Below are 14109 nucleotides of genomic sequence, written 5' to 3' on the forward strand. Positions count from 1 at the left end.
AATAAATAGAATTCTTGTTATTATTTATTATTCATTCAAACAGTTTTTATTTTATTTTTTTGCAACATATTTAATTATGTAGTGAATATAATTACATCTCTATATGTGTTCAACAAAGTTAGTGTATTTTTTTTTAATTTTGCACGCTTTCTTTTCTTTTTGTCTCAAAGAAAAAATGCTTAATTTCTTTTTTCTTTTCGTATTTTACGAATCGCATAGAATCGTAAAATATGAATAACATAAATATTAATATTAAAAGATAAATTATGTTATAAACTAAATTATTGTTTTGTTGGAGATCCACATAGACTAGAGATTAGAGTATTTTATAGTATATAAGTGTGTGTAAACCTTACCTCATTAAGTCGATTTTATGGGGTTGAGTTAGACTTAAAGTCCACTTTGTAATATGGTATCAGAATCATTTCGAGTATATCCTAGCGAATGTTTGTGTTGGGCCTATCGTGTCATTAGCTGTCGGACCATCCATATAAATAGTCACACGAGTTGACAATCTCAATGTGATATATATATATATATATATATAAATATAAATGATGTTGAATGTAATATTTCAGAAACACTTCTAGCTATTACAATACAAGTTCAACATATTTCTATCCAAGTTTATAGTTTTTTCAAAACATTCATGAATATTTTTAGTTTTAATTTAATTTATTTAGATAAACTTCTCTCAAAATTCTCTTAAAAATAAATAAAAAAATTGACAAATTAAAAGTACTTTATACTTGAATTAAAAAAAATTAGAAACATATAAAAAATAACTTCAACAAAATAACTTATATATAGAATTATGAATTTTATTTATTCATTTAGAAATGCTTGTGGAATAATTTCTCAACTTAAAAAACTTAAAGATTAAGAAAAAGTTAGACTATGCAACTGTCAAATGTATAATAATTACTTATATTTACAACATAAAATCCATTTATTTTATTTTAGCGTTGCTTAATAATGTCAAACAATATTTTTATATATTTTATTTTTATATTTGTATTTCTAAGTAATAACATCTTTCTTAAATATAATAACATAGAAACATTATCTTATTAGTCGAAGTCGATTGCATGGATTACCGTTAAACTAAGATTTTCCAAAATTAGCCCTCTCTCGTGTCTTTTCATAATAAATATACGGGTAAATTTTTAATTATATAATTAGTAAATTTTAATTTATCTATTTATTACTTCTTTAAAATGAACTTTTTTTTCTTTATTTTTTACCTCAAACAAATAAATAATTTTTACTTATTCCATTTTTTTCTTTTCTTTTTTTTCATTGTCTTTAATATTTTTCTTGCAATCCAACAAAGGGTAAATATTATGATTATCAAGCAATTGCATAGTGAATCTGAGTTCTTTACCAATATTAATGGAATTTTTTACATTTTAGTGCAAGATAAAATTATGATTTTACATTATAGAAGGGATGAGACTAGAAAATAGTGTAATAAGAAGAAAAAAAATATTATATTTTTGTCACCTAACTTGATAATAGAAACAAATGAGGAAGGTGTTAGGATGGTGGAAAAACAGATAAAATGGTTCACATGTAGTAAACATAATAAGATGATATATATATCATGTAGTAAACATAATAAGATGATATATATATATATATATATATATATATAAATAAATAAATAAAAAGACTCAAACCATTATCTTAAAATTTTGGAAGAAAATTAATGTACTCATTAGTTATATAAGTTTCATAATAACTATTAAATTTTATTATATATTATTGTTATTATTATTTTATAAGTAATTTCAAAATTCTCAGAAAATTACTACTAATAAAACACTTTTAAGTAAAACCCAAAAATAAATATCACATCATATATAAATTTTATTAATTCACATAATATATATATAAATACACTTATTTATGAAAAAATGAAATAAAAAAATCTTTATTTTTATATTTCTCTATAAATGTTGGTCTTGTATTTATATATTTATATATATATATATATATATTTTATTTTTTATTTATTCCTATACATAATACAATTATCAAAATTTATATACAAACATATGCAAATATAAGCTATTAAATTAAACTAAAGTTCTAATATATAAAAATATAATTAAAAGAACCAATTTGAATAATAATTTATAATTAATTTAATTTCTTTCATTAAAATTGAATTAATTATGAATTAATGAAATTAGTTTTTTTAATTATATTTTTATGTTGGAATTTTATTTTGATAGTTTATCCTTACATGTATTTGTTTATGTATGAATTATAATGACTATATTGGGTAATATATATATATATATATATATATTATCTGAATTAATAAAATTTATATGCTATGTATGTTATTTTTTTTACATGAAAACGTTTTGTGAGGATCAATTTTCTATGGGTTTTAAAATTATTTATGAAATAATAAAAACAATAATATATATACACTAGTAAAAAAATTATGAAATAGAAATCAATTTTAGAGATTAAAAATAATTAGTTATTATATTGATTAACTTAAATACTATTTAAGAGACTAAAATAATTATTGGTTTCTAAATTAATTTCTATTATTGATAAATATTTTATAAATTGGTATCTAATTAGTTACAAAGTTTTTAATACCAATTATTTATATTTTAAATTTGGTAGCAAAAACCTTGATAACTAATTAGATATCAAATTAAAAACTATTCATCAATATCTTTAAAATAGTATCTAATTTAGTCAATATAGCAACTAATTATTTTTTGTCTTTAAAATTGGTTTTTATTTAATGATTTTCTTGTAGTGATATATATATATATATATATATATATATATATATGTATAATTTAAAATTTATTATGAAAATTATATAACTAATGAAGACATTAATTTTCATCCAAAATTTTAAAGTAATGGTTTATGAGGCGTTTTATTTATATATGTCTCATCTTATTGTGTTTACTGCATGTGAATATTTTTATTTATTTTAAATTTTTAATATGTTGATGAATTAAAATTAGTATTTAGAGAATTTTAGTTCATGATTTTAGTTTTAAAATTCTAAATTTAAGAGATTAAAATTAGTTTTTAGAGAATTTTGGTTTTAAATTTAAAATTTAGGGTTTAACCTAAAATTTAGGATTTTAAATTATTTTTAATTACTCAAATTTAGAGGCTAAAAACATTTTTTTATTTGAAGGGCTAATTTATTTTTAAAATTTAAAAAAATAAAACCAACATTAATCTAAATTTCAGTATATACATATTAAAAGGAGAGGATCCAAATATAAAGTTGACAGCTGGTTGGCTTGCGTGTTTGTCTTTGATGAGATTCTCATGTTCCTTCACCAACCTAAATGCCTATTGGAGATTATTTTTTATTCAATATATAATAATTTTTTATTCAATATATAATAAGTTTTTTATTCAATATATAATAAATTTTTTGCCATATGATTTCATTTAGAAACTTCCACCATGTACTATATTAGAGTCCAATATGTTGATTAAGTTATCCATACACGTGCCTACTTATTCATTTATTTATTTATTTATTTTAGGTTTATATTGTAATATTTTAAAAGTTGATGACTAATCATTTTTGTTCATATGTAATGAAAATATCTTTAGACACAAAAGATTATTGAAAATATTAATTTATTAATAAAAAATAAACCTTCTCGTGGTGATTAATCATAAAATTATTATTTTAGAGAAAGTTAAATTAATAAAAGCCAATCATATTTTTATAAAAAAGTGGTCAGAATTTTAATTCCGACAGTGAGATAAGGAAAGTAATTTAATTGAAGTTGAAGGATTTTTTATATTCAACACTACCAAAGTCTTTACTAATAATTACGTGGACTTAGAAAAATTAAAAGTCTTCATCTAACACTTTAAAATGCCCCAATTTGAAGATATACCTGATTCCATTTTTAAAAAATAGGATAAAATAAGATCAATTAGGGAAATTTTATTGATTTAATTAGGCTTACATGTGCCAACTAATCTCCATTATATTTTTATTAAGAATGTTCGTCCATATACATTTTATCATGTTCAATTCATGAATCCCACAATTAATTAATCATAAAATCACTCAAACTTATGTTTTTCTTTCTTTATTTCACTCGTGACCATATTCTATTACTCTAGAAAAAAAAGTTCAATTATACGATTTTATTACCTGGTATCTTTTTTTATGGTGTAGTTTTATTTAAAAAAACAAAAAATAAATAAATATCTTTGTGCATGAACAATTGACTCAACACCACCGATGAACCAATAAATCACGTAAGTTATATAAAATCATGTTAAATTATTATTTAATGTAATTTTAAAATGAATGTTTACATGTTTTAATACAAAGGTGAGTTATGTGATTAGAAGTATTGATTAAATATTCAATGGGTAATATTTTTTTTATGTAACTATTGTTTTTAAGATTTAATGTATTTTATATGACGGTTAAGGTTAAACGTGTTTTTTTTATAATGAATATAATATTAATTATTATATAAAATAACTTTTTATATAAGATTTTGTTTATTATATATATGAAATATTATTTTTTATGATAGGTGTAATTTAAATTGTAAAAAAAAATAGTGCGATTACATTTTAATATTCATTCTATAATAATTAAAATTTCACCCATTATAAAAAATAATGTGATGACATATATTAGCATTTCTTAAGACTGGTTTTTTAGAGCTGATTTAGAAATTGTGCAACCATTATAGAAAAAGTCTAAATTTTCTATGTTCCTTGTATTTGGTTCTGGAAATGAGATAAAAGTTCATTTTAAACCTTGTAAAAATGTGTTTTTCTACATTAGTGAAATCATAATTGATATATTCGAATGAATTTCTTAAAATATAAAATAGAATGCCTTATAAAACATAAACAATCATGATCAATATTTGACTTAAAGCAAATTTCTTAACTCTTGCGTCTTAACTCACTTACCATAAAACTCATCTGCCTTATTATTTTAGGAAATGAAAAAAAAATCTACCAGTTGACAATAACTTGTTTAAGAAACATATGAACAAAGAGACAGAATTAGTTTTGGAAATTATAAAGCACAACATATTGATCATATAATAAAAAAAAATGTTGGGTTTGTACAAACTAAAACTTGGTATTGAATTACTATTAAAATTAAGATTTTGATTGATATTTTATCCTACATCCTGAATATAATTTTTCTTGAATTAGTGTATTTCTAAAAGATAGAAGATGAATATGAGGGTATACTCATGAAATACAAATATAAAAACACATGCTATCTATGATCTAAGAAATAATACCACTAAGTCACAAGTAAATCATATAAGGGATCATGACACTACCTTCAACCGTCGATCACTAAAACAAGTTATAAGTTCCGATATCATTGTTGGAATTTTTCTAGGGAATAGATTGAATTTTTTTTAATATTACTGAGTCATAAGTAAATCATATAAAAGATCATTTTTTTTTATCAGTAAAGAAAAAATAAAATATAATGAGACATTTCAGAGGTGTCATAACCCTTATACAAAAATTCCAAATCAAGCTTCCTAGCACCCAACCAGTTGGGGATCCAACAAACATTACACCACATCAGCCCTATTAACATACTAGATCAAGATACAAGAGCAAAACAAAATACAATTACATCAACCCTCTAAAGGAATCACATTCTCAAAACAAAACTCAACAGTCCAACAACTCAACAAGATATTTGCTAGCAAACAAAAGTACGCCAAACATCCAAGTGCTAAAACCATCAAACCGACCATGTGAGGAGGATACAAAAGCCAAAAAAACCTGTATAAAGCACACCACAACTTTCAAATCTGGACAAATCGTTAAACATGAATCACCAAACCTCAATCTCTCAAATCTCATACAACATAAAGGTTCCAACACCAATCCGAATAAGATAAATCAACCAAATTTTCTTTACCATAACCCAAGACCAAAATCATCAAACCGACCTTGTCAGGAAGGAACATAAGCCAAGAAAATCTGCACAAAACACACCCCAACATCAAAACCTGGACAAAACGTTAAACATGAATTACCAAACATCAATCTCTCAAATAACTCATACAACATCAATCTGAGTAAGAGAAATCAATTAATTTTTCCTTTACTGTAATCCAAGACCAAGTCTTCCTTTGTACCACAGTAAAAACCACAACTAGATCAACTCGCCCATTCTTAAAAATAACTCTATTCCTATAGTTCTAAATTTCACCTATAATACCTACCCAAATTCCTCCAGCACTTAAGAATAACATGTTTCAAACCTATAGGTTTAAACATCTTAAATCATATAAATGATAACATTACTTTCAATTCAAAATCTTAAGATTTTATGTTTAATTTTTTATTTATTTATATGCAACACAATTTTTTTATTTATGAAACTTCAACCTATACTTATTTCTAACAAATATCAGTCTAAGAAATAAATCTAGAAGGGTTTAAAAATCAAGCCCAAAACATCAGTGAAACAGTAGGCATAGAGGGATTCCTGCAAATATCTTAAATCAATAATGGTACTTTTTTTTTTTTATCAGCAATAATAATGGTACGTACCAATCTTGAAAAAGATGTAGAAAATGCACATTATGCATATCCAAATAATGAAGGAAAACAATGAGTACGACTAGTACATCCGGGAGTTACTAATAAAATATTTAAGTTTTTGGACAAAAATAGTGGAAGCAGTTCAACTTTATCTCATCAAATAGACTTTTGCAAGCAACATGAACAAAATGTGTATTATGATGTTGAAAAATAAAAGGTAGAGAGATATAGTTGTCATAGTTGCAACATCTCATCCAAAAGTTTGGCATAATTGTATATTGGTTTTTGACCACGGGAATCATGTGGCCTTAAACTTGAATTGAGGACATGAAATGTAATTTTTTTATTCAAAATAAATTAAGAAATTAATTAAAATGTATGGGAGTTTTTTTCACCTTGGTATGAGTGAAATGATTGTAAAATAAACAATTATTAATTTTTGTAATACTTATTTTTGAAAATTAATATTCGTGGTGATTTTAATAATTAATAGCATGAAAATGTTTACATAGATAAAATATAAAAAAAAGAGTAAACTCATATATTAAATCACCCAATACATAATTAATAATTTAAAAACAAAACATAAGTCCTGGTTTTAGATTTTTTTAACAGTTTTTTTAATAAATAAAAATTTGTTTTCTTTTGTTAATAACATATTCACCAAACTATGTTAACCTTTGTTAAATTTTTAACTAATTATCCAAATTCTACTTAATTTCTCATCATGTATTCCATGGTTGATGCAATAACCATTGTAACTAGCAAGTCAAAATTTCTCCCATACATGATGACAATCACTAGCTACATAAAATTATTCTTGAACAATAACTTAATGGTTGGAGCTGGTATTTATGTCTTCAGCTGCATACATCATCCAATGATGAATGAGAAACACTGGTTTTCTTAGCAGCATTAACTTTGTAACAATGTTTTGATTTTGATGTTTGTATAAAGAATGGAGGAATTTTCTTTATACCAAATACTCTTGTCTCTTTCTCTGTGCCATCATCTTCTACAGCTAGATGTTCATTTCTAGTCCTTTTATTAATCATATTCCATCTACTGTATTAACCTAATTTCTATTTCTCTTCATTTGTCATGTCTTCCAAACTAAGGAAGATATATTATCCAATTCTACTACCGACACCAGTAAAAAGTTGTTGTTAACAAGGGCAATGCATAAGCAAAAAACAAGATTCTCTGTCATTCTTTGAATGATTTGAATTTTGAACCATGTTCAACTTCAAAGATATTACAAATTGGTGCAGTTGATTAATGTTGTGTTTGGATAATTCAGATAATTGATTTTATTTACTTGAAAACAAAACTATTTGTTTTTTAGCTTTAGTGTGATGAAACTAAATGGTGAGACATGAATTATAAATGCATCCTGCAAGCTCTTTAATCTTTTTTCATAAGACTTTAAGAAAATAAAAACAAATTGAAAACGGGGTTTATTTAAACGGTTTAACAAACACTTACAAGAAAAAAAATTGAAGTAATTTTGTTTTCAAAAGTTAGATTGTATATATATAAATTCATTTTAGAAAAAAATTAAATATTAATTTCCTTAATTTTTTTTATATATACAAATTATTTTCTTTGTTAATTATAAGTGTTTATAGAAAAGTTTATTTAAACAAATCTATACAACTATTTTTCTATTATACAATATTATGCTAATTGCTGCTGCAATCATAGAGAATGTGTTAATTAAGCTTCGAAATTGTTGAGGTTTAAAGGAGACAAAATTTGCATCAACTAGATAAATTTAAGTTGTAGATGAAGTTTGAAGATTCTTCTCTATCTTTAACAAGGGCTTTTGCTTAATTAGGTAAGAAAAAAATAGATATTAAAATACCAGGTGAAGGTTTAATTAAATGACTGGAACAATGATTTTTTTTAAAAGTATGCAAATAAAAATGTTTAAAAAGGGTCATTCACAATAAAATAATCATGTTGCATTTGGGGTTTTGAACTGTAGTGTATACTTATTTTGGTGAATGATTGAGGCCAAGAAAATAGACAAAACAGTGATGCCTATGGTAGAAAACTAAGCCAACAATTTCCAACTTGGTACTTCCATTGAAGTAGAAATAGAAATGGTTTCATGCAATAGAATATATTTTTTTAAGTTATCATTTTGAAGGGTTTTCATATGCTTGGTTTACATATATTTATTTGTTTATTATGATTCAAAGTTTCAACTCTTTATTTTTGCCATAAAATTATGAATATATACTGCACAATCACACCAATCTATTCCATTATATATCAGTCTGCTTTTGCACTATTTCAATGCCAAACATTCTCTCCCTTCTCTATGCTTGTTTCTTCTCTCTTTAGTTCATACCTACTCTAAGGAAACCAATCTTACCATTGAACTCAAATTCTGAGAAGAAAAAGGCAAAATGGAAAACCAGCCACTAGAAAAGGCAAAACCAAAATACAGAAAAGGGTTATGGTCACCTGAAGAAGATAATAAGCTCAGAAGCCATATCCTTAAGCATGGCCATGGATGCTGGAGCTCTGTCCCCATTAAGGCAGGTGAGACCTTTTTATTCCCTATGATCCTTTATCCCTCATATCAGTAGCATATCCATGAATTTCTACTGTACCTTTCAAATTAAGGAGCATTCATTGGTTTCTCTTACTTGAACTTGTTTGACTTAGATAACCAAGTTGAAATGTTGACATGCTTCATTGTGTGTGACAGTAATAAATTTAACAAGTCTAGTGAAATGAATCAACAGTTAAGAGTTCATTCAGACATTCTTTAGCAGAAGCAGTTCTGAGAACTTTGTCCAATTATATTCAATTTAGAATAGTTGAAATGTGGTTAAAAGTTCTTTTTCATGCTTCTGATTTGCAAACTTCTATGTTTTATAATTAGAAAACCATTTTGAGTCAACATTACACATTACTTAAAATCAAAGTTAAAGTGCAGAAGATACAAAAAGGGTTTTGATTCTTAACATAAAACTTTTAATATATGCTTTATTTTTGCAATATATATAAAGGGTGAAAATTGTATTTATTTTATTTGATGTTGAGTTACCAACTACACTTAAATTTCTAGGTTTACAAAGAAATGGAAAAAGTTGCCGACTAAGGTGGATTAACTACCTGAGGCCTGGACTGAAGAGAGGGGATTTCAGCAAACATGAAGAAGATACAATCAGAACCCTTCACCACATGTTAGGCAACAAGTAAGCAAGATGAACATTTTTTTTTAAAATTATACTTATTTCAAATTATACTTATTTCAAATTTACTTAGTAAAATAAGTAAATTTTGTAATATTTTAGTCAGTATAACGACACTAACTTAGCTACCTAATAATTAGTGCAAATTGACAAGTCAAGGAAAACATTTGTTTTTCTTCTAACTTTTTTGGAGGCATCAAGTTAAAGAATGTAATTGGATGAGCCAGCTAGCTATTTATATTTATTTTTTATTTTAGTTTTGCAGAAGCAATTGGGTCAAATTTAAATTTTTTATTTTGTAGAAGCAATTGGGGTCCTACTTAAAATGCTACCAAAAGGAAAAAAATATGATTGGATGGTCAAACCATGAACTGGCATGGCTAGCAAGTTCCATTTTTAAAAGAGGGAGAGAAGAGAATTTGTACATAGAAAGACAAAATTTCTAGTTTTTTTCTCTTCAATTAATTTAAATTTAATTTTCCCAATATGAATTTTTTAGTCTTCTCATCATACATTATTAAGAGTTTATTAAATTTTTACACGCAAATATGCTTGTGTATTCTTTCCTCATGTTTGTTTTGATATGGAATTATTCTTTATAATTGTGAAGGGTATGAATAAAGATATATATCTACTTTTAATATAGTTTAAAGGACACTGTGATCTTAAAAATTCAAATTTGAATTTATAAATAAGCTCAATTTAAAAAAAAATAACTTTTCTTTTTCATTTTTTCCTACTATAAACTTTATAACTTTAATTTATGTATCACAACTTCATTTCCCAATTTTATAAAACAAAGTCAACACTGTTTTTTCTAATTCGAGTGAGGAGGAATAAAATAGTGAGGAGACATCTCTTCATGAACCATGTTTGACATCTTTATTTATTTGCTTTCACTCTTGAAAACAAAGCCTTATAGATTAATCACTCTTTGCATTTTCCTATTTCTTTCCTAAAATATTTTTATTTTATTGATAAAAATTGCTGAAAACAAGTTAAATTGTCTTGGTCAGATGGTCTCAGATAGCACAACATTTGCCAGGAAGGACTGACAATGAGATAAAGAACTACTGGCATTCATATTTGAAGAAGAAAGTGATGAAAGCTAAGGAAACAGAATCTGATAAACAAATTCAGCATGCTAGTTCAAGTTCAGACTCAGTGGACAATTCACTCTCTCCACAGAAACTTGCAATTCAAGATCCAAGTTATGCATTGCTACAAAACATGGAAAAAACAGCAACACACTCTGATAACTTTTTCTCACACAGCTATGACTTTTCCCAGGAGGCTTGTCAGAGTTCCCTACCAAAACTCTTATTTTCTGAGTGGCTTTTAGAGGATCAAGTAAATGGTGCAGGCTCAGTGAATTCTGATGACTCTTTGGTATTGGGAAATGTATTTGATCAAAATTCATCTTTCCAAGAAGCTATTATGCATTTATTAGAAGGGAACTTTGGTGAAGAGTATCATAATAGTCTCATTCAGAGTTCAACCACTGATGTGTACAATTCACAGCTGAAGACATCAAATCAAGTGGATGGAGATGATTTCCTTCATTGTATTCCTGGGAATGATTTATGTAGCAATTTCAGCCTAACCAATCATGCTATGTAAGTACCAGGAAGGAGTTTACAAGCTGCTCAAAAAGGAAAAGTAATTTGTAATTAAACATACATAAAAGAAGACAAAATTGATCAATGTAAATTTATACTTCTAATTGTTTGTATTGTGCTCCTACCCAACACAAATAAATTCAGTAAGATAAGAAAAAAGTGTATTTCATTGTGACTTTTGCGGTGCTGTTTAAGCATACTCATGTACATTTGCTTCAAATCAATGAGTCAAAATCTTGTGGTCTTCAATGTTCTTTTTCCCTGGAACTGTTACACTGATTTATATGCTATATGAGAATTCTCATCAGGAAACTCATTTTTCTTTGCCTGCAAGGAAGCAGGAGTTCAGAACTACACACAATCGACACATTCTTCTTGATCACCACTTATTTTGAGAAACAGAACACATAGCAAAATAGTAGCATGTCTCTCGTTTAGTTTATTCCTTCACAATTTGTCATGACATGACACAGAGCCAGATGATTCAATCATTGACCTAAGTAACCGTTGTAAATGATTTAGGAAAAAGAATGAAAAAGTAAGAAAAACACAGGAAACAAATTAATCATAAATTTCAAGTTATTGCAGACACATGTCTGTCAATATCATAGCCTTGTTAATAGCATGAAAGTGGAACTTTCATAGCAGAATAATGTCAAATTTACAGTTAGTTGATTGAAGTTTGGTTTTAGGTGTACTAAACTAAAAACAAGAGTAGCATAGAATTATACTTTACCCTAGTCATCAGTTGACTAATGTTTAAAAATTAAACATGACCAATCTTCTTCTACTTAGCAAAGAAACATAACGAACACCAACTAGCAGAAGGAAATAGTTTCTCATTAATTAAGGGTAAGAAAAAAATTCAAATTCTCATATCCAATCAATCTATAATTATCCAAATTTATATTGCTTTAAGTCTATTTAAATCCATTTACATGAAATTCAAATCCAAATTTTTGGATTATAAGTCAAATCCATTTAATTGGATATAAATGGAATAATTTTTTGAATTTTAAAAATCAACAATTAAGTCTAGATCATTTCAAATTATGAAATGTTAGCTCAGGCTAAACCTAACTAAGGTGATATCGGGTTAGACTCATGTAAGGTCGGGCCGAATCGGCTAGGTCAGAGTCAAGCCAAGTTAACCCGTACTCAAGTTGAGTTGAGTTGGCCCTAGCCAAGTCAAGCTGAATCAACTCAGACCAAAATCGAGTCGAGTTGACCTGAGTCCAAATTTAGCCAAGTTGGGGCAAGCCCACATTCAGTAGAGTCAGGATAGGTCCATGTTCATCCTAGTCGGGTTTGACATACGTTCAACCAAGTTGGGATAGGCATAGGTCGATCTCAGTTCGATCAAGACAAAATCAAGCCTAGCCCAATCAAGTCAGGTTAAGCCGAATCCAAATCAAGATGAGTTAGCCTAGACCAAGTCAAGCTAAATCGGGTAGGGATTAAGTCGAGTCAAGTCGGTGATGACTATTTTACGGCAAGTGTACCGTGTCAGAAGTAATAAATTTGTCCCTAAGGACGGATATCTAACCCACAAGGAACAATTGAATTCTCAAGTATAATATTCACTAAATATAAGACAATATGTAAAAGTTTGTTGGAAAAGGTTGTTTGTATGGTTAATTTGTAAGAAATTAAAAAAAGCAAAGTAAAAGATGTGTATGAGTCAATTGGGAAAATTGAGATTGAGGGTTCTTCCTTCTCACTCTTATGTATTTTTCAAAATATTAGAATATTCAGTCTTGGTTGATATTGATACACATATAAAAATAATACATATCGATTCCTCACATACAAAATTATTAAGAGAATTTCCTAAATATCGATTCCTCGCATATTTATAAAAACTCCTTATCATTACGAACAGATGTTATAAAACAATTAACATTTCAAATTATTCCTAGCATTTAAATATGTTGAGCATTATCATTTAGGTTAGATGCTTCAAAATGCTTTCCAGTCAAATCTAATGATCAAAATCATGAATAATTCAAGCTTTGAGAATAAAATGATAATACCAATCATCAATCAAGAATTGAAATATTATAGATAAATATCACCTCAATACATAAGAGTTTGAAAGATTATTCACAATTCCAAAGAAAAGAATTAGCCACTCCTGGTGACTATTACAAGCATGGACAACAAGAAAAGAAGATCCAAAGTGTTTCTCTTTGATGACTGCCTCCTTTAGGGCGTCCTTCCTTTGGTTCCTCCCAATAATCTCAATAATGTCTAGGGTTATGCCTCACACCTTCTATTTAACCTAATTGGGCTTAGGCTAAGTGACATATTTATTCATAATATATCATTTAGCTTAATCTCTTTAAATTCTTGAAAATAACAAAAAAATAGGGAATAAATCATTCTTATTCATCTCATTATCCAAAAATATGTAAAAAGATTCAACTTCCTAATTTAAAGGTTGAATTACAACTATTTTATCAATTAAAGTGGTGTTAGCACTAGCCTAAGTCAAGCCAAGTTAGCCTGGACATAGGTCGATATGAGTCGACCCAAACTAGGTCATGTTGAGTCGGCTTCTACCCAGGTCAACTGTACTTAGCTTGGGTCAAGGTTCAGCCGAATCAACCCTAGGCCCAGATTGAGCCAAGTTGGCTTAGGTTCAGGTAGAGATAAATCGATCTGGACCCATGTCAAGCCAAGTTAGACTAGGCCCAATTCAAGTTTGATTAAGGTGA

General features: G+C 26.8%; 1 protein-coding gene across 1 annotated transcript; it reads left to right on the top strand.

The window, feature by feature from the left end:
• Window positions 1-8820: 8820 nt before the first annotated feature.
• LOC137837639 (transcription factor LAF1-like) lies at window positions 8821-11641 on the top strand. The gene is made up of 3 exons (XM_068646708.1): window positions 8821-9114; window positions 9647-9776; window positions 10790-11641. The coding sequence occupies exons 1-3, from the start codon at window positions 8979-8981 to the stop codon at window positions 11391-11393; spliced, it is 870 nt and encodes a 289-aa protein (XP_068502809.1). The 5' UTR covers window positions 8821-8978; the 3' UTR covers window positions 11394-11641.
• Window positions 11642-14109: the final 2468 nt, after the last annotated feature.

The sequence above is a fragment of the Phaseolus vulgaris genome, chromosome 4 (assembly GCF_000499845.2).
Source record: "Phaseolus vulgaris cultivar G19833 chromosome 4, P. vulgaris v2.0, whole genome shotgun sequence".
Taxonomy (NCBI): Eukaryota; Viridiplantae; Streptophyta; class Magnoliopsida; order Fabales; family Fabaceae; genus Phaseolus; species Phaseolus vulgaris.